The 22,105-nt window shown below is 31.8% G+C and overlaps 3 protein-coding genes across 3 annotated transcripts; 1 reads left to right on the top strand and 2 right to left on the bottom strand.

Moving 5' to 3' along the window:
* Positions 1 to 961: 961 nt before the first annotated feature.
* Positions 962 to 4,473, top strand: LOC140838026 (uncharacterized). Its single transcript, XM_073204112.1, has 2 exons — positions 962 to 2,578; positions 4,390 to 4,473. The coding sequence occupies exons 1-2, from the start codon at positions 962 to 964 to the stop codon at positions 4,471 to 4,473; spliced, it is 1,701 nt and encodes a 566-aa protein (XP_073060213.1).
* Positions 4,474 to 5,267: 794 nt separating this feature from the next.
* Positions 5,268 to 7,785, bottom strand: LOC140838467 (putative monoterpene synthase 8). The gene is made up of 7 exons (XM_073204798.1): positions 7,632 to 7,785; positions 7,183 to 7,450; positions 6,685 to 7,054; positions 6,367 to 6,585; positions 6,092 to 6,230; positions 5,705 to 5,956; positions 5,268 to 5,600 (listed from the first exon to the last, which is right to left on the bottom strand). Exons 1-7 carry the CDS (start codon positions 7,770 to 7,772, stop codon positions 5,310 to 5,312), a joined length of 1,680 nt encoding a protein of 559 aa, XP_073060899.1. The 5' UTR covers positions 7,773 to 7,785; the 3' UTR covers positions 5,268 to 5,309.
* A 7,817-nt stretch (positions 7,786 to 15,602) lies between these two features.
* Positions 15,603 to 18,547, bottom strand: LOC140838466 (putative monoterpene synthase 8). Its single transcript, XM_073204797.1, has 7 exons — positions 18,414 to 18,547; positions 17,995 to 18,262; positions 17,200 to 17,569; positions 16,861 to 17,079; positions 16,543 to 16,681; positions 16,150 to 16,401; positions 15,603 to 16,046 (listed from the first exon to the last, which is right to left on the bottom strand). The coding sequence occupies exons 2-7, from the start codon at positions 18,257 to 18,259 to the stop codon at positions 15,756 to 15,758; spliced, it is 1,536 nt and encodes a 511-aa protein (XP_073060898.1). The 5' UTR covers positions 18,260 to 18,262; positions 18,414 to 18,547; the 3' UTR covers positions 15,603 to 15,755.
* Positions 18,548 to 22,105: the final 3,558 nt, after the last annotated feature.

The following is a 22,105-nucleotide window of genomic DNA, read 5'->3' as shown; positions in this document are numbered from 1 at the left end:
TGCGCGGCGTAGCATAAGATCTAGCTGCTGCTGATTGGCTGTGTCACCATGATTTACTTCCTCTCACAATCCTGTCGAGCCGAAGATGATAAACGTATAAGATGAGCGATTTCACCTATTGAAGGACCTATTGAAGGAATAACAGCTAAAAACAATTCCTCACTGACGGTTAATAGTACGAATTTGTATTGTCTGCGTACTTTTCATCTTGCAAGCCTCCAGACAAAATATTTGATTGATATTTTTCTTCATGTTTTGAAAATTTGTATATACCAGCTCTTTTGAAAATGATAAGCTAATTATTACATATATTAGTGTGCACTGGTAAATATTTTATGTACTTGTACAGTTTTTTTAATAATAAATTCGATATATATTCAAACAGAAGTAATATCATAATAATGATAAAAAATATGAATGATGAAATAAAAAAGAAACCATAACGTCATTTTTGTACATATTTTTAATTAATAAATATTTATGAATGATAAAAGATATATGAGATTGAGTAGGGTTCTTGTGAGACAGATCAACCCTATCGATATTCACAATAAACAGTAATATTCTTAGCATAAAAAGTAATATTTTTTTGTAGATGACTCAAATACGATATATGCATAGACGGATTGATATAAGGGCTGTACTGGGCTGTAGCCCACCCCATTTTCAAAAATTTAGCGACGGTTTTTTAAACCGTCGCTAATATTTGCGACGGTTTGTACAACCGTCGCCGATGGGGATCGGCGACTGTTTTAATTATACCGTCGCTACTAGCGACGGTTTATTCAAATGTGAATAAAAACAGTCGCTATTAGCGACGGTTTTTCAAAAAACAGTCGCTAATGGCGACGGTTGTTCCAAAAACCGTCGTACATCCGTCCAATCAAGTCCAGACCATTTATAAGGATGAGACCAAATACATTTTATTCTTGTTTAAGATTATAACTTGAACTATTTGAAAATGGAACATCAATCTGCTGCAAAGAAAGGAAAAACATTGATATCTTCTTTCTTTAAGAAGAGAGATCGTCAAGCTAGTGAAGATACTTCAATTCCTACGGTCCTTACAATGCAACATCAATCCAGTGAAAGTCTTCTATTTCCCAATATCCAAATTCCTTCATGTTCCTCTCCTAGAGACGATCATCAGTCTTCGTCTACTTTTATTGAACGAGATCCGGGAAAAAGAAAACAGATATGTGAATATCATGTTAATGTACGAGATGAGATAAGACGTTCATATCTAAATATGGGGCCTTATCAACCAGATATGTTGGAGTATCCAGGTACGAAATTTGGAAGCCAGAATCGTCGTTTTCAGAAAAAATGGTTTCAGAAATTTTATTGGTTGGAGTATTCGCCTTCAACAAATAAGGCATATTGTTTCTATTGCTTTCTTTTCCTGAATGATGTTAATTCATCTAATATCTCGGCATTGGTCAATGAAGGATTTGACAATTGGAAAAGGGTAAACCAAGGAAAAACATGTGCTTTTCTTTCCCATATTGGTTCTGCAGCTTCTTCACCTCATACTATGTGTGAGAGAAAAGCTGAAAATTTGATGAGGCCCTCACAACATATTGATAAAGTGATGCATGCACAATCTAAAGAGGAAAAAGAGAAAAATCGTCTGCGTTTGAGCACCTCAATTGTAGCTGTTCGTTGGCTAGCACTTCAAGGTTGTGCTTTTAGAGGTAACGATGAATCTCTATCTTCATCTAATCGTGGAAATTTTCTTGAATTGGTGAAGGCTTTTGCAAAAATGAATATAGAAATTGATGAAGTTGTGCTTGAGAATGCTCCAAAAAATGCCCAATATATCGCTCCAGAAATTCAGAAAGAGATTTTACATATTATGGCCAATAGAGTACGAAAGATGGTTCGTGAAGAAGTTGGAGATAAATACTTTTGTATTCTTGTTGATGAAGCCCGAGATATATCTAAACGAGAGCAAATGGCCATTATATTGAGGTTTGTGAACAATCATGGGATTTTGACAGAAAGATTTTTTGCCATCAAAAGTGTTAGTGACACTACCTCAATGAATTTGAAAAATGAGATATCAAATGTTCTTGTTCATCATGATCTCCATGTTAAGAAAATCAGAGGCCAAGGATATGATGGTGCTAGCAATATGCGTGGAGCCTGGAATGGACTTCAAGCATTATTTCTCAAAGATTGTCCCTATGCATACTATGTCCACTGTTTTGCACATCGTTTACCACTGACATTGGTTTCTGCAGCTAAGGATGTTAGTGTTATTTGGGAATTCTTTTCTCATTTGGACAATATTGTTAATATTGTCACTTCTTCTACTAAGCGCATTGCTGAATTACATACTGCACAAAGAAATGAAATTGAGTATATGTTGTCAATTGGAGAACGTGATTCTGGAAGTGGTGCAAACCAGATTGGTAATTTGCAACGAGCAGGAGCTACTCGTTGGAGTTCTCACTATGATTCGGTAAAAAGCTTGATAGGTATGTACACTGCAACTTGCAAAGTTTTTGAAGTTCTCAGTGATCATTCTCCAAATGGAAGAGCTAAGGCTGAAGTTCGGGGGATTTACAGAAACATGGCAAGCTTTGAATTTGTGTTTATTTTGCACTTAATGCATAAAATTATGAGAACAACAGATACTCTTTGTCAAATTCTTCAAAAAAAATCTCAAGACATTTTGACTGCTATCACATTTGTCACTACTACCAAAACTTGCCTTCAAGAATTTAGAGAATGTGGGTGGAATGAATTTCTTCAGGAAGTTAAAGTTTTTTGCTCAAGAAATGAAATTGATGTGCCTGATCTTGATTGTCTATATAAGATTGGACGTTCATGTCGGCAAACTACAATAGAACATCATTACCACTTTGATGTTTTTAATGCAGCAATAGATTTCATTTTGATGGAGTTAAATACTCGGTTCAATGAGTCATCGGTGGAACTTCTTTCTCTTAGTACAGCTTTAGATCCTAAAAATTCATTTGACTCATTTAACAGTGATGATATTTGCAAGCTTGCGAAGAAGTTTTATCCTGGAGATTTCACAGATCAAGAAATTGTTACTTTGGAGTATGAATTGATACATTATAAACTTGATGTGATGCAGAATTTAAAGGTTTCTACACTTGTTGAGTTGTGTCAGCAATTGACCGAGAGTGGACGGTCAAGTGTTTATGTTATGTTGACTAGATTGATTCATCTTGTTTTGACATTACCTGTGTCTACTGCCACTACTGAGCGAGCTTTTTCAGCAATGAAGCATGTGAAGACGGCACTTCGCAATAAAATGGAGGATGACTTTCTTGCCGATTGTTTGACACTCTATATTGAACGAGATTTAGCTAAACATATTGATGTAAATTCTATTATTGATGAATTTTATGTTTTAAAATCTCGTAGGGCACAACTTTGTTGAACGATATAATGTATTTTTTTAATAATATATAACTTATCATATTGAGTTCAAGCCCCCCTCAACTTTTATTCCTGGATCCGTCCCTGGATATATGTCTCACAAAATATGACTGGTGAAACTGTCTCACACAAGTTTTTGTCTACGAGATAACGATAGCATTTCATTTTTCTCCTTAAATAAAATTGTTATGATAACTTAAGACATAACACTAGTAGATAAGGTGGAATTTGTTAATTCTTTTTCTTATAGATTCCAACTCGAGAGTGTTGAAACTTTTTTTTTTTTTTTGAATATGAAAAAAAGAAAATAGTTTTGATTAGAAATTACTTAAATTTATAATATGTTTGATTTGATTTAGGTTTCTGAGTGCTGGTGAGGAAATGTAAAAGCAATAAAACAATTCAAGTATTATTTAATGAATGAGAAACTTGATTGGACAAGTCGTTTAATATGAATAATGAAAAGAATGGTTAGATGTAAGAAATTTATATATTTTGTAACTTTTTATTGGTTTAATTAATTATTGGGTTGATTAGTGGTTGAATAATATTAATTTATTTAATCAACCAAACCAAAATATATGTTGGTGAATATAAATTAAAACGATGGCCGAACCTTTCTAAGTTGAACTATCACTTGCTAATCCAACAAAAACGATTATAGAGATCCAACTGAAAATTTAGTTGAATAGTTAAATAATTTTCAATTATAATTTTTTGAATAAAATGTAATTTTTGATCGTACAAACCATACTTGCGGGTAGAGCTATTAATGTGCCGAGCGGTCTAGGTCAATTGTGTAAAACTGTACAAATAAGTCAAGTTACTCGTTAACAACTCCGTCAAAACTTAGCTTGTTTTCAGCAGCACCTTAGCTGCTCCCCCATATATCCTCAGTCATTGACTTGAGCGTCGGATGGGCTACGCCAAGATATCTTCCTGGCCACCTCTTAACGGTCTTTTTCATGATTTCAGGCTCAGGATAATTTCAAAACCTGCGTCTGGACATGGGCGGAGCTTCTTCAGGCCCAGTGTGGGCTGTTGACCACACTGGGCTAAAAAAAAAAAGCAAACCAATTCAAGATTCCAACGATACCGGGAAAAAATCCAACATGCCCCAGCCATAACAACAGTTCTGACAGTCAGCCACCCGTGGATCATTGCAATTTAAGGTGGAACAGTGCAGTATGAGGCCAAGAAGTCCAAGCAGCACAAGGAAACTCAGAAACCCTGATTGCATGTTTACAGCATAAACTTCATTAATATTATCACACTTTATTTAGACAAAAAATAGCCAGCCATCTGCATTTTATTAAATATTGAAAGAAAAGTTTGAACTCTAATAAAAGGTGATCAACATACAACAAATTTATTAAACAAAGTCTAGAAAAATGAATGATGATTGGATGAATGATAATCTCATTGTCTATGTAGAGAAAGATATATTTCAGATCGTAGATAATGAATCTATTGTACGAAAGTTTCAAAATATGAAGACTCAAAAAAAACAATTATAATGTAGTTATTTTGTGATGCTTTATGATTAAAAGTGTTTTTTTAGCCTACATTGAATCAAAATTCTAGCTCCGCCCCTGCGTCTGGACTAGTGACACTTGTTGGAATCGGACCCTAAATTTCCCGTGCGTATTATATATATATATATATATAATTTTGATTCATATTATCTCTTGATGTTTATTCTATAGACAAAGTGATTGAAAGTTTTTCATAAAATACATATTTTTGCACCCAAAATAATTATTCTGTATTAGAATATTATACGATCGAACGTAAGTACATGAGCAATTATAACACTCTTAACACATACTAATAGCAAGCAAGAGAGTACGTAATACATGAAAAGGTTCAATACAAATAAAAACTGCATATATAATTTAAATGGTTATAGGTTCCAGAAGTTTAATTTGGGCAGTTCTTTTAAAACTAGACAAGTAGCTATATTCTTGATGGTGATAAATGGACTCCGAGGTTCTGCACATATTAAAGCAGACATTGATAAGAGATGAGGGCCAAATGCTGGAATCCAACAGATTCGTATTCATCTCCCACCACGACTGCCTAATCAATTGTTTGATGTATTCTCTTGCTTCATCTTCACTTGACAGATTCTTTTCCTTCATCAACACCGGTGTAAGCGAAGCGTTGTCCCCGAAATCTTGTTCTTCCTACGTACATAAATATTTCACAGGAACATATAGAGATTGGATTTTTATGTAATTTACATGAATAGACGTGTCTCTTGAATTACAAAACAATGCATAAATTATACCTTTGAAGTGCCAAGATCATTCCAAAGTCGAAGAATCCTCCCTGAAGTTGAAAATAATTTAGGATATGGTTTGCGCATAAATTGTATGTTGTGCTTCGTAATTCCTTCTCCCATCAAGAAGAATGCGTGCACTAAAGCCAAGTACGACCCTCCTGTCGTAACTCCGTTCTCTAAGTAATCTTCCACATTTGGTATTTGTCCATTTTGGAACCACTTCGCCTCGATCATATAAGCTTCAATGGTATCGATCCACTGTCATATCAGATGTTACTTTACTTCCCATAATGTAATTACACAGACCCAAATTAAAAATATGTGTGTATATATATATATATATAAGTGAACGTCATATATATATTGGAAATTAAATAGTCTTAATTTAATTACCGCTCTTGAGAGGAAATGGAGAACGTTTATCCCGTGTTCATTGAAAATCTTTTGGGCTATCTCTGTAGTTGTATTGAACAATGCCATGTAGCATATTTTCATGTAATCGGGTAGATTTTCTATTGCGTCCACATCCCATCTGCAACAAATTAAATAATGATTCTTTGATATGTTTTTATTTTATTTTTTGTTGGAAATATAATAAGCATGATTCTTTGATCTGTTTTTCCTCTTCCAAGAGTTCGATCCATCACCCAGTTTCCAACGATTTTTACCTTTGAACGGCGAGGGTGAAGAGTGAAAGGTCGTCTATGGTGCCATATTTGTCGAAGACATCATCAATGGTGATTAAAATGGCTACCGTTTTCATTATCTCCATTCGAACACCGGAGTATCTGGGATCTGGGAAAATTCCAACGGCCCAGAAAAAGCATTCTTCTACGGGATCCCTTGCGAAGCTCAATTTATCGACGAGGCCTAATTCTTTCCACCACCTGAAAATATATTACGTTTTTCTTTAAAAAATTATGTAAACTATATTCATAAACATTAACCATGGTTATCTCTTTTACGATTGTATATAAACTGTTTACCTTCTGAATTCTGCCAGCTCCATCTTGTGCAACAACTGGACGTTGTTGTAATCTAACTTTGCAAGTTCAAGAATATATGGAGGAGTCCGGTGGATTTGCGTGCTGCAATCTTCGATGTACCGTCTTGACTCTATTCTCTCCATTCTATGGTGCCTCGGAAGCTGAAGAGCTTGGCGGATCCGCCGGGATAGATTGTCGTCTGCCGCCCTAACTGATGATGCTAATTGAGTTTCTGTAAATTTCATGGCCTCCGACAATACGTCCTCACCACATGCAGCTAAATACGATGCTTCGTACAAATCCAGGAGTCCCTCGTCTGGGCTCAAGGGTTTTCTAGTCTTGTCGTCTTCCATAAATTTATCAAAAACTTCTGCTTGTAGAATTAGTATTGCGGACACATATGTCAATATTTTTTCCACCATTGATGCAAAACGAGAAATTAGTCGCAATTTACGCCAAAAAAAATGATTAAGATAGAATTTGCTGGCACATAATTACCACAGCTAACTGGTCTGAGTCGTTGCCTGAGCAGCCGGAAACGAAGAGCGGTTGCACGGAGGTCATCTTCTCCACAATCCCACTCGCTTAGCTTTTCTAACCACGAAACGATTTCGTCTTCAAAGTGGTATCCAATTCCCAGCCATTGAAGATTGTCTATCAATTTCATCCCTTCTACTGGCTGAAAAGAGTATAATCTTTTCAATTCCTTTCTTGTCTTTTCTTTCACTTCTTCGATGGCTATGGGACTCTGTTCCGGGCCCATTCTCTTATATTTCAGCAGGAAAAAACAAAAAAAAAAATTATTAAATAATTGCTAGCTATGTTTCAAAAAAAAAAAAAAGAAAACAAGATTATATTTGATCATCTTTAGAAATCATATAAATTAATCAGTAAAACATTAATCTTAAGACTGATTTTGAAATCATAATCGAGTAATGAGTAATCACCAGAGGTGATGTGATTGCTAGGCACTTGAACTTTGGATGGGTACGATGATTTTGAAGCCAAATGGAATTGAAAGAAATGCACTGCATGGATGACATTTTGTGTAATGCTGGTGATGTCTTCAAAATGATGCATCCTTGCATGCATTTTATACGCGAAGCGCGCGTACTGTTTAACTAAATAAAAAATTAATAGAATAATAATATAATAATAATTAATTCGAGTTATTTATTTTTAAAATACATCTATATTATTAACGATGTATATATATAGTTAGTCTATATAAGACCTTTTGCTAATTTGCTGCAAATATCACTGTTGTAACTTTGAAAATAATATTTGACATTCAAATAGTAAACATTTTTCATATATATATATATATATATATATATATATATATATATATATATATATATATATATATATATATTTTCTCTAAATTTTCTTCTTCTCTCGACTTTTGTTATTAATGTTTACTATAAATCATGACGAAATTCATGTTCTATTCAATTCGCATGTATCAAAATAGTTGAAAGAACTACGTGTGTTCCTCTAATTGGTCAGTAGATAATAATATAACAATAATAATTAATTTGAGTTATTAATTATTAAAATACATCTATATTATTAACGATGTATGTATATATATTGCAAGTATCATTATTGTACCTTTGAAAATAACATTTGACATTCAAATAGTAAACATTTTTCATATGTGTGTATATGTGTGTATATATACATATATATATTTTCTCTCTCTAAATTTTCTTTTTCTCTCGACTTTTGTCATTGCTGTTTATTATAAATCGTGACGAAATTCAGGTACTGTTCAATTCGCATGTATCAAAATAGTTGAAAGCACTACGCATGTTCCTCTAATTGGTTAGTAGATAATAATAATACAATAATAATAATTGATTAGAGTTATTAATTATTAAAATACATCTATATTATATATATATATATATATATATATATTTATATATATATTTAGTCTATATCAAACTTTTTGCTAATTTGTTGCGAGTATCATTATTGTATTTTTGAAAATAACATTTGACATTCAAACAGTAAACATTTTTCATATGTGTATATGTGTGTGTGTTTATATATATATAGTTAGTTGGCAAATACTTGTGTGAAACGGTCTCACGGGTCGTATTTGTGAGACGGATCTCTTATTTGGGTCATCCATGAAAAAATATTATTTTTTATGCTAAGAGTACTACTTTTCTTGTGAATATGAATAGGGTTGACCCGTCTCACAGATTAAGATCCGTGAGACGATCTCAATGAGACTCACTCTAGTTAGTCTATATCAGACTTTTTTTCTAATTTGTTGCGAGTATCATTATTGTATTTTTGACAATAACATTCGACATTCAAATAGTAAACATTTTTCATATATATATATATATATATATATATATATATATATATATATATATATATATATATATATATATATATATATTCTCTCTCTAAATTTTCTTCTTTTCTTGACTTTTGTCATTGCTGTTTGTTATAAATCATGACAAAGTTCATGTAAGGCCGATCCTAACAATTTTTGGGCCCGAATCTAAATTTGTTAAAAAAATTCTCACCGCGTGTTCATATTTTTTAGTTCCATAATGAATTTTTCGAATTAATAAATATATTAAAATTAATATAAAAAATAAACGAATAAAAAGATAAAAAATGTCCAAAATGATAACTAAAAAAAATTATTTATAGAGCAGATTTATACATTCCACCGAACATATTGTAGACAACAATCAACAGATGGAATTGTCGGATACTATAGTAATACTATTGGTCTAGTGCTATGATACAAAATTTTATTGCTCGATGAAGCAAAACAATCTTGTACGAGAAAATAAAAAAGGAAAACCAACCGTAAAAAATAGTCAGATGGAAAAAGACAACAATATGTAATGCAAGAGAGTGCTTGAAGTGCTTGAAAGAGATAAAATTTTCATGTACTTGAAATGAGGAAATAAACCCACTATTTATAAGCCCCAAAATACACGCCATCATTAACTCAAGAATATGAAGAGTTAAAACTCTTCAATTAACTCAAGAATGTGGAGAACCAAAAGACACTCCTACATTTATGAGACAACATTTTTTATTCAAACCTTTAAATTTTTATTAAAGCTTCCAACACTACGTGTGTTCCTCTAATTGGTTAGTAGATAATAATCGACAACACGTGAATTATATGGGTGGTCCATATACGAAAACTCACGAGAGGTTATCAAATTGATTGTACATTGCATGCGGGCAGCCCAGTTTCTATCTGCTTAGGTCCACCACCGAGATATACATATTATTATTATTTTAAAATTTATCATTCCCCAAAGATGTTTTTGCCTGTAATATTAATTAATTAATTATATAATCTGATTTGAGAGTAATCTTGTAATAAAAAATAATAATTCATCATTAATCAAACGACAGTGACTAAATCATTCGCAGATTGCGCTGTTTAGTTAGATAAAAGAGTGCAGAATGTTAATAAATTAAGACTTTTTATTTTATAATAACAGTCAAAATATTTCTCTAACTTTGCGTTTTGGTTATGCAAAATTGGTTAATTTTTGCCTTTTGGTTCTTTTTTGCTATAGTTTTAACGTGATGATGAAAAATAGAAATATGACATCGAGAAATACTGATATGTCTGCGAAAAAATACCAAATGCAAAAAAAATAACCAACTTACATAACCAAAATAATTCTCTATGTTTGTCTCTTTTGTGCTTTACAGGTCCTTTTAAATTGGTTATTTTCTGGCTTTTGTTATTTTTTGCGTACACGTCATTTCCTAGCTTCATATAAGGACTTTAGAAAAAAAAAATCAAAAACCGAAAAAAATTACTAACTTATAAAACTAAAACCCAAATTTTAAATAATTATATAACCAAAATATAAAATAAACAAAATAAGAAGACTGTTTTAGCTAGCGAATATTTTTGTTACCAGCTACTTTGCACACGCAGTACGTGTGTACATTTTTTTTATAGTTATCGAGAGACTAAAGTGAAATTTGACATATTATCATGGGACTAAAGTGCTATATGAATTGTTGTAATAAAAAAAATAAAAACAAAAGTGTTTGTTGAAATTAAAAATAAATTCAAAACAAAAGTGTAATATTTATATAACATAATGGTAAAATTGAAAGATCAAAAAACAGACCAATACACTATTTTTGTCTCTATTATAAAAATTCTTAATAATAGTAATAGAATAGATATATCTTGCTGGCTCGTTTAGTTGGCTTGATTGGATTAATAATCCAACTTTAACATATCAAATCAAATATTTTGTTATAATTATTATTTATCGACACATTAATTATTTGTTATATATCCATAAAACCATAGCACACAAAATTAACTTTTATTTAAATTCATTAAATATTGAAAAGGTTAAAATTATGATTTACCACCTTTATCAAATTTAATTAATCAAGTAATATATATTATTATTTATCCAGTATAGTTCCACCTCCGACTCATATAATTTTATAATTACACAGATTTTTTTCAGTCATTTTCATCCAAGTAAACGGGTCCCTCTTATAATGGTTTCTTGCCGTCTTTAATATAGTCTGAATAATTGATACAAACGGATAAATTTTTTATTTAAATTCAGAAAACATTAATTAATGTTATTTTTCAAAAGACACAAAGTTTGGGATTTTCTGTTAATAGATATGGATTTTTTGTAATTATGTTAATGTTCATGCTGTGGTGAAGCTTTGATGTATCTGTTTGGAACTATTTTATACTGTAACATATATATATATATATATATATATATATATATATATATATATATGTATGTATATATACACATATATATTTATATATATATTTCAAAAGACACAAAGTTTGGGATTTTCTGTTCTATCTGTTTGGAAACTATCATGTGTTTATGATGGTGATTATGCATTGTTGAGAATTGATGTGATTATATGTGCGAGTTGGATTGACCGGTATCGAGAACTACGCCGTTATGCCGTTGAAATTGCACCAAGATGGATTATTGAATTGTATTTGATATGGTGCATCTCTACATTGCCATTTCAGATTGATATTGACAAAGTCGTCTTCAAGAATTCGACTTCTACGAACGACAAGAAGGTATAATTCATGTGATTGTAGGGAAGATACGACTCGAATCGGATTTGATTAGAGTTTCCCAACCAAATCACATACTAGATTTATTGTTTATGTTTTTGATATGTTTTGAATTGTTATAGATTATATTGAAATCTCCTGATACGATCATGCTGTGTTTATAGACTTATATTCAAGCATTGAGATAGGAGAGTCATTGACAGAGTTGTCAAAACTAGACGTTCGGTGTATCGATGCATAGGAGCAGACTTCCTTCGATTGTAGACATTCGATACAGACACGACCGAAGTCTAGGAGTAAGACGTACAGTTACCCCGATTGAGAGGATAGGTAATAGACAGTGACGTCTTATTCACCCCGGGATCCCTAGAGTAGAGTCAAGACATGAGTTGATTTGCATTGTATGCTTATATATGTTGGTTTCATAGACTATGGAACCTATGGTGTAGATCACATGCATGATATTGTATTTTATGATTTTATTATGCATATGCATGTATACATGTTTATACTGGGATGTGTTCTCACCGAAGTTTTCGGCTGTTGTTATGTCTGTAAGTGTGCATAACAACAGGTGGGACAGGATCTGGGTCACGACAGAGATGGGTACGAGATAGCGTGGCGACTACGGGCACAAAAGATGACTAGTGGTTATTACTAGACTTGTAGTATTTGTATTTATGGTTTGTATTAAACTATACACTAGTTGGATTGATGTAGTAGGACGAGACACATTTATCATGTTTGTACATTATGTATGATGTAAATTAATAAAGAAAGATTACGCTTAGTAATGACATTTGATTTATGTTAAAAATCGAAAATTTGACCCACATTTTCTCACAGATCCATTTAATCCCAGATAGAATTTGATTTAGACTCCGGGTCCCCACACACTCAGTTGCTACATCGGGTAAATACATTAGTGCAAGATCAATTAAGTTTCGGTGATTTAAAAAAAATACTGTTTTGATATGAAAATTTGTCGAAAACCTAGACGAACTGAATTAGTAAAGAGAACCGAATAATCATGCGTAAATATTTTCCTAAGTCAAATTGAACTCGAGAGTAACTGAGTATTAGAATTTAACTAATGATAAAAAATCACTGATTTACAAAGACTACTAATTACTCTATAGATATTCTCCGAATTTTTCCAAAATATTATTTTAAGGATCAGAGCTCAGCTGATGATATCATATAAGATACTTTTCGTTAGATAACATCTTTTCAGTCTGTTTAATTTTGAGAGTCCATGCTCACTACCGAATCGTACTATTTGTCATAAATGACGTTGGTATAGCATGACGACTTATATATTTAGAAACGACTATCAGATTCAGAAGTCGAGTGTTAGAAGTCGTGTTTATAAATAGATCAGTTGTGTGAACACTTAGTCTCTCTACATATTTCTTGTCCACGATTCTTATTCTGAGCGATCAAAGCTTTCAAAGCGAAACTGATTGTTCATGCTTTGAAGCACATGCTTGGTTGTAATTATCATATCATCAAGGATTATTTGTGCTCATGTATTTTGTTAAAAAAATATATGTAACTGACAACAAGAGTATGACATATCAGATTATTTATGTGTTGAATTAGCTATGAGTTGTAGTAGGTCAGTGATAAGCCGTGCTGAAATGAGTTGTTGTAGATTACTTATAACTATTAAATTATTGTAGTGGAATCCTTTCAGAAATAAAAAGAGATGTGACATAGAAGTTGTTCAAACAGATTGGCTACATACGTTTACAGAGTTAGTCTTATATGATCTAATGAAGTTGAGATATGAAGAGAATTACTCTCAATGAAGTATATATTAACTACATAAATATTATTGAAATTATGTAACACCGTGGATTTTAAGTTTTGAAAGAAATTGAAGACCTTGCAAATTTTTTTTTTTATTTTACGAAAGTAATATTATTAAATGAGAGTTTACAATTGTAGGCATGACTCAAGTGCGGCGGCAAACATGGGATTGGGATAGGATCACGCAGGAGATTTAAGTTTTGAAAGAAATTCAACAAAAAAAGATATTAATTTTTTTTCCCATTTTTCCTAAAGTTTAGCGACAATTTTTTGTCACTTAAATGCTTTTAAATTAAGTATTTTATGTATCACAAAAACTAGAATATGTCTCATGTGAGACTATCTCACGGATCTTAATCTGTGAGACAGGTCAACCCTACCCGTATTCACAATAAAAAGTAATACTCTTAGCATAAAAAGTAATACTTTTTCATGGATGACCCAAATAAGAGATCCGTCTCACGAATACGACACGTGAGATCGTTTCAATTTAAGTATTGTTTAATGAATGAGAAACTTGATTGGATAAGTCGTTTAATATGAATAATGAAAAGAATGGTTAGATGTAAGAAATTTATATATTTTGTAACTTTTTATTGGTTTAATTTAATTATTGGGTTGATTAGTGGTTGAAAATATTAATTTATTTAATCAACCAAACCAAAAATATATGTTGGTGAATATAAATTAAAACGATGGCCGAACCTTTCTAAGTTGAACTATCACTTGATAATCCAACAAAAACGATTATAGAGATCCAACTGAAAATTTAGTTGAATAGTTAAATAATTTTCAATTATAATTTTTTGAATAAAATGTAATTTTTGATCGTACAAACCATACTCGGGTAGGGCTGTTAATGAGCCGAGCGGTCTAGGTCAATTGTGTATAAGTGTACATGTAAGCCGAGTTACTCGTTAGCAACTCGATCAAAACTTGATTTGAGTGTGAATGTGTGATTGATCGAGCTCAAGTCTTTGTTAGAGTCGAGTTAAAATTTTATTTATTTATAGTCATAAGAACTTACTACTCAAGTAAGTACATATATTTTAAAATTTTAGAGATACAAAATTAAGACTTAAATCTAAACATTTTGCTCAATATGTTCGAAAAATTTTCAAGTTTTTGGAACATGAATTCGAATAATTCGACATATAAACTTTGAAAATGTTTATAACACTATTAAGATGGTAAACTAACTTTTCAATTTCGAATTCTAAGCGTTAAATTTAAAAATTCAATTCATATAGTTTACATCTTGTAAAACTTGGATTTAAGCACAATTGCTTAAAAAACTCAAAACTAGAAGACAACTCTCAAATTTAATTATTAAGCTCCAATTTAAGCATATAAACTTAAAAAATCCAAAATCAAGATTTTATATTTTGAAAATTTAAATTTTAAACGATAATGCTTACAAATTCGTATATAGAACTAAATTTAGAGAGAAATGAGAAGAATAGAAAATTGTATATTGAATGCAAATTGATGTAGTCCTATTTATAAAAGATGAAAAATCTTGAATCCAGAGACATGTATTGTCATAAAATGATGTGTATCATTTCACAAAATTCAAAAAACCCAGTAAACTTGGCCTTTCTGCCAATTCTAAAGTGGCTTTCTCTTCAATTGAGGCCCCACAAATCACACTACAATTCAATCAATTTTTTTAATATATATATATATATATATATATATATATATATATATAATAATCTTTGGTATTCAGTCTTTTCACTCGATAAAATTTTTAATCAGCATGAAACAATTTGGTGTTGAGCCTAGCCAGCAACATTATGTTGGTGTTGTCGACTTGCTAGGCCCGGGTTGGGTGCTTGGAGAAGGCATATAGTTTCATCAAAACCATTCCACTCCAATAAGGTGTTTCAGTTTGGGAGACACACACACACACACACACACACACACACATATATATATATATATAATTTTGATTCATATTATGTTTTGATGTTTATTCTATAGACAAAGTGATTGAAAGTTTTTCATAAAATACATATTTTTGCACCGGAAATAATTATTCTGTATTTGAATATTATAGGATCGAACGTACGTACACGAGCAATTACAACACTCAACACATACTAATAGCAAGCAAGAGAGTACGTAATACATGAAAAGGTTCAATACAAATAAAAACTGCATATATAATTTAAATGGTTATAGGTTCCAGAAGTTTAATTTGGGCAGTTCTTTTAAAACTAGACAAGTAGCTATATTCTTGATGGTGATAAATGGACTCCGAGGTTCTGCACATATTAAAGCAGACATTGATAAGAGATGAGGGCCAAATGCTGGAATCCAACAGATTCGTATTCATCTCCCACCACGACTGCCTAATCAATTGTTTGATGTATTCTCTTGCTTCATCTTCACTTGACAGATTCTTTTCCTTCATCAACACCGGTGTAAGCGAAGCGTTGTCCCCGAAATCTTGTTCTTCCTACGTACATAAATATTTCACAGGAACATATAGAGATTGGATTTTATGTAATTTACATGAATAGACGTGTCTCTTGAATTACAAAACAATGCATAAATTATACCTTTGAAGTGCCAAGATCATTCCAAAGTCGAAGAATCCTCCCTGAAGTTGAAAATAATTTAGGATATGGTTTGCGCATAAATTGTATGTTGTGCTTCGTAATTCCTTCTCCCATCAAGAAGAATGCGTGCACTAAAGCCAAGTACGACCCTCCTGTCGTAACTCCGTTCTCTAAGTAATCTTCCACATTTGGTATTTGTCCATTTTGGAACCACTTCGCCTCGATCATATAAGCTTCAATGGTATCGATCCACTGTCATATCAGATGTTACTTTACTTCCCATAATGTAATTACACAGACCCAAATTAAAAATATGTGTGTATATATATATATATATATATATAAGTGAACGTCATATATATATTGGAAATTAAATAGTCTTAATTTAATTACCGCTCTTGAGAGGAAATGGAGAACGTTTATCCCGTGTTCATTGAAAATCTTTTGGGCTATCTCTGTAGTTGTATTGAACAATGCCATGTAGCATATTTTCATGTAATCGGGTAGATTTTCTATTGCGTCCACATCCCATCTGCAACAAATAATGAAATAACCCGTGATTTCACATGGAGGTGTATATTCCAACCCTGGAACGTTTGATCTTTGATTTAATTTAATTTTATTTTTTGTTGGAAATATAAACATGATTCTTTGATCTGTTTTTCGTCTTCCAAGAGTTCGATCCATCACCCAGTTTCCAACAATTTCTACCTTTGAACTGCGAGGGTGAAGAGTGAAAGGTCGTCTATGGCGCCATATTTGTCGAAGACATCATCAATAGTGATTAAAATGGCTACCGGTTTCATTATCTCCATTCGAACACCGGAGTATCTGGGATCTGGGAAAATTCCAACGGCCCAGAAAAAGCATTCTTCTACTGGATCCCTTGCAAAGCTCAATTTATCGCCGAGGCCTAATTCTTTCCACCACCTGAAAATAATTACAGTTTTCTTTAAAAAAATTACGTAAACTATGTTCATTCACGTGAAACATATATTCATAAACATTAACCATGGTTATCTCTTTTACGATTGTATATAAACTGTTTACCTTCTGAATTCTGCAAGCTCCATCTTGTGCAACAACTGGACGTTGTTGTAATCTAACTTTGCAAGTTCAAGAATATATGGAGGAGTCCGGTGGATTTGCGTGCTGCAATCTTCGATGTACCGTCTTGACTCTATTCTCTCCATTCTATGGTGCCTCGGAAGCTGAAGAGCTTGGCGGATCCGCCGGGATAGATTGTCGTCTGCCGCCCTAACTGATGATGCTAATTGAGTTTCTGTAAATTTCATGGCCTCCGACAATACGTCCTCACCACATGCAGCTAAATACGATGCTTCGTACAAATCCAGGAGTCCCTCGTCTGGGCTCAAGGATTTTCTAGTCTTGTCGTCTTCCATAAATTTATCAAAAACTTCTGCTTGTAAATTTAGTATTGCGGAAATATGTCAATATTTTTCCACCAATATTGATGCAAAACGTAATTGAAACTTAAAGATCAAGTTTTCTTATTGTCATCATTTATTCTCACGTAAACTTAGAAGAGCCAAGAAAGCATACTGTTATTCATGTCCCTGTGTTTATAAGAATATTATCTCTCTACCCTCCTGAATTTTCGGAGTATTCTCAGATATTCGGGTCCCGATATTTTAAGGTACCAAATAGGGAGAAAAATTAATTCTCGATTCTTGTCAAAACGTGACAAGAATCGCAGAGAATGGTTACGGGACGAGACCGATCTCATCCCTATGAAAAAGTTAATCGAACACGTGAACCACGAGAAATTAGTCGCAATTTACGCCAAAAAAATGATTAAGATAGAATTTGCTGGCACATAATTACCACAGCTAACTGGTCTGAGTCGTTGCCTGAGCAGCCGGAAACGAAGAGCGGTTGCACGGAGGTCATCTTCTCCACAATCCCACTCGCTTAGCTTTTCTAACCACGAAACGATTTCGTCTTCAAAGTGGTATCCAATTCCCAGCCATTGAAGATTGTCTATCATTTTCATCCCTTCTACTGGCTGAAAAGAGCATAATCTTTTCAATTCCTTTCTTGTGTTTTCTTTCACTTCTTCCATGGCTATGGTACTCTGTTCCGGGCCCATTCTCTTATATTTCAGCAGGAAAAAACAAAAAAAAATTATTAAATAATTGATAAACATAGACTGAACTCTGCAGCTAGCTATGTTTCAAACAAAAGAAAACAAGATTATATTTGATCATCTTTAGAAATCAAAATCGAGTAATGAGAGTAGTCACCAGAGGTGATGCGATTGCTAGGCACTTGAACTTTGGATGGCTACGAGTCTACGATGATTTTGAAGCCAAATGGAATTGAAAGAAATGCACTGTATTCATGCATCCTTGCATGCATTTTATACGCGAGACAAGCGTACGTACTGTTTAACTAAATAAAAAATTAATAGAATAATAATTAATTGGAGTTATTTATTTTTAAAATACATCGTTAATAATATAGAGGTCTGGATATATATATATAAATATATATATATATATATATATATATAATTTAATATTTTCCATGGCGCGGATCGGGTTTGAGATCCGTATTATAAAATCGACGTATGAAACAGTATCATATGAGTTTTTGTGTATATATTTTATATAGTTTTTTGAAAAAAAATGGGTATTCAATTTTTTTTTACCAATGGTCTAATAATATTTATAATTAAATTTTAACGTACTTGATAGTCATTGCAAAAAGTAAATATTTGAAGTAAGTATTGGACTAAGTTGTTTTAGAAGCTTATAAGTTGTGAAGTCTTATTTAAAAATTAACTGTTAAAGTATTTGGATGAACTTATGAAATCTGGCCTAATTTTTACTTTTTTTAAAGATCAAAATACTTGTATTTTTCTGAAAAGTCAAATGCCATATCGATTTCTGAAAAGTAAAATAATATTTTTTTGAAAGATTAAATAACATTTGATTTTTTTAAAGGTCAAATAACATTTAACACTCTGGAAGGTCAATATTTTTCCTATATATATACTTATCATCGCCATTTTTAAATGAATAACTTGAAAGAACTTTCATAATTTTCTTTCTAAACATTCTTCTTCTCTCATATTCTCACTGCTATTTCTTCTAAATCGTGATACAATTCAGATAAAGTTCAGTTCTTCTGTATCAGACTTTGTGATAATTTGTTGCAAGTATCACCATTGTATCTTTGAAAATAACATATATATAAATTATTATTTTTTAAAATAAAAAATTTAATATTTAAAAGCACTACGCGTATTCCTCTAATTGAGTAGATATATGGTCCGTATGTATCACATGGATTGTACATGGCAGGTGGGCGGCCCAGTTTCTTTCTTCTTAGGTCCACCACGGCTATATACATCTGTAGTCATGTGTTTATCGTTTTTTTAAAAAAAGAAATAAAAAATTTGTTTTCATATTATCCTGTATTATTATTATTATTTTTTTAATTTAAAATTTTATCATTCCCCAAAGATGATTTTGCTGTAATATATAAAACCATTGCACACAAAATTAACTTTGATTTAAATTCATTAAATATTGAAAAGGGTAAAATTCTGATTTACTTCCTTCATCATATTTAATTAATCAAGTAATATAAATTCTGAACGCAAGAACCTTCCGCACAATTTCATTGTCTGAACACATAGTTTGAAATTCAAATATCCCGTCCAAATGTGCATCCGCTCTACTTGTCTAAATAGTGTGTATACGTTCGAAATGAAATAAGACGACGATGAAAAAGACGGATGAATGTTACGTTGGGACATATGCATGTGCACTCAGCAAACCATGAACTGATTTTTAAAGATTTGCAATATTATGGTGATTGACCAGTGCCCACCAATGAATTTGTACATGAGGAAATTAAAGAGAACAAGAGAAATATCACGAAGTATTGAATTGTAGATTATCATGTCGGAACTTGTAATAATATTTCACATAGTTGCTACATCGGGTAATTAATACATCAATGTAAGATCAATTAAGTTTCGGTGATTTTTGAAAATAATACTGTTTTGATATGAAAATTTGTCGAAAGCCTAGACGAACTGAATTCGTAAAGGGAACCGAATAATCATGCGTAATATTTTCCCAAGTCAAATTGAACTCGAGAGTCACTGAGTATTGGAAGTTAACTAATGATCAAAAGTCACGGATTTACAAAGACTACTAATTACTCTATCATAATTGAATCAGTCAGGCAAATTCAATAGATATTCTTTGAAGTTTTCCAAAACATTATTTTAAGGATCAGAGCTCAGCTGATGATATCATATAACATATTTTTCGTTAGATAATATCTTTTCAGTCCGTTTAATTTTCAGAGTCCATGCTCACTACTGAATCATACTATTTGTCAGAAAGGACGTTGGTGTAGCACAATGACTTATATATTTAAAAACGACTATCATATTCAGAAGTCGAGTGTTGGAAGTTAAGTTTATAAATAGATCAGTTGTGTGGACACTTAGTCTCTCTACATATTCATTGTCCACGATTCTTATTTTGCGATCAAAGCTTTCAAAGCCGAACTGATTGCTCATACTTTGAAGCACATGCTTGGTTTTTTATTATCGTATCATTAAGGATTATTTGTGCTTGTGTATTTTGTTGAAAAATACATGTAACTGACAACAAGAGTATGACATATCATGTTATTTATGTGTTGAATTATCTATGAGTTTTAGTAGGTCAGTGATAAGCCGTGCTGAAGTGGGTTGTTGCAGGTTACTTGTAAATTGTAATTGTCAAAGTATTTTAGTGGAATCTTTTCAGAAATAAAATGAGATGTGACATAGAAGTTGTTCAAACGAATTGGTTAGATTCGTTTACAGCGTTAGTTAGTCTTACGTGATCTAATGAAATTGAGATACGAAGAAAATTACTTTCAATGAAGTATAGATTAACTACATAATTACTATTGAAATTATACGTGGATTTTAAGTTTTGAAAGAAATTGGAGACGTTGAAAAATATGTTTTTTATTTTTAAAAAAAACTAATATTGTTAAATGAGAGTTCACAATTGCAGGCACGACTCAAGTGCGGCGGCAAACATGGGATTGGGAAAGGATCACGCGGGAGATTTAAGTTTTGAAAGAAATTCAACAAAAAAAAGATATTAATTTTTCCCCCATTTAGCCTAAAGTTTAGCGACAAATTTTTGTCACTTAAATGCTTTTAAATTTAAGTATTTTATGTATTAATTTTATTCAAGCTTATCGATGAGACACTATCAAATAACAATTAATATTATTTTTTTTAAAAAAAGCTAGATAATAAAATCTATACGTCAGGACATCACTAAATAAAATACTTTATCTAAATTTTTTATTTTATTATTTCGATATAGCAATCGTTATGACCACTGGCGGAGCCAGCTCAGGCCCAGTGTGGGCTTGTGCCTACACTGGGCCAAATTTTTTTTTTATATGTTTATGTATATATATATATATATATATTTATTTATGTCTAAATTTTTAATTTGTGTAAGTTATTATTATATGTTTAGCTGTCTATACTGATCCAATTTTTTTTTTAATATTTTGTAAACCCAAATTTTAGACTCCATTTTTTACATGTTATTAGTATCCAAGTATATACTCTATAGCCTCCTTAATGTGTTTTCTCTTCTCGAGACATGAACGTCATATACTTTGATTAACAATCATTCAAATTCATTTTAATTATTGCTTTCATCTTTCATAATCTCTAAAAAATCCAAAATATTACCAAATTTTAGGTTCATTTTTTCGTTCAATGTTTGTCGATCATTCAATTGTTTTCAATGCTACTAGCTGTGCGTAATTTGTGTTCAAACTTTATGACACATTATTTTTAGATGTCGATTAATCATTGTTTTTTTTTCTTTATTAATTATAATATATTGTTGCCTACACTGAACCAAGATCCTGGCTCCGCCCCTGGTTATGACCTCAT

Source organism: Primulina eburnea, chromosome 8, assembly GCF_022965805.1.
Source record: "Primulina eburnea isolate SZY01 chromosome 8, ASM2296580v1, whole genome shotgun sequence".
Taxonomy (NCBI): domain Eukaryota; kingdom Viridiplantae; phylum Streptophyta; class Magnoliopsida; order Lamiales; family Gesneriaceae; genus Primulina; species Primulina eburnea.
Note: the sequence above shows the minus strand (reverse complement) of the source record. Positions and strands in the feature narration are given on the sequence as shown.

What these genes read in the sequence shown, in the direction of transcription:
- LOC140838026 (XM_073204112.1), top strand. Translation starts at nt 962, where the DNA reads ATGGAACATCAATCTGCTGCAAAGAAAGGAAAAACATTGATATCTTCT. An exon ending in GGGGGATTTACAGAAACATG is followed by an intron (nt 2,579 to 4,389) that starts GCAAGCTTTGAA and finishes TCATGATTTCAG; the next exon opens with GCTCAGGATAATTTCAAAAC.
- LOC140838467 (XM_073204798.1), bottom strand. Translation starts at nt 7,772, where the DNA reads ATGCAAGGATGCATCATTTTGAAGACATCACCAGCATTACACAAAATG. An exon ending in GAGCTGGCAGAATTCAGAAG is followed by an intron (nt 6,586 to 6,684) that starts GTAAACAGTTTA and finishes ATATATTTTCAG; the next exon opens with GTGGTGGAAAGAATTAGGCC. An exon ending in ATGATCTTGGCACTTCAAAG is followed by an intron (nt 5,601 to 5,704) that starts GTATAATTTATG and finishes TTATGTACGTAG; the next exon opens with GAAGAACAAGATTTCGGGGA.
- LOC140838466 (XM_073204797.1), bottom strand. Translation starts at nt 18,259, where the DNA reads ATGGGCCCGGAACAGAGTACCATAGCCATGGAAGAAGTGAAAGAAAAC. An exon ending in TTCACCCTCGCAGTTCAAAG is followed by an intron (nt 16,682 to 16,860) that starts GTAGAAATTGTT and finishes TATTTGTTGCAG; the next exon opens with ATGGGATGTGGACGCAATAG. An exon ending in TCCATTTCCTCTCAAGAGCG is followed by an intron (nt 16,402 to 16,542) that starts GTAATTAAATTA and finishes CTGATATGACAG; the next exon opens with TGGATCGATACCATTGAAGC.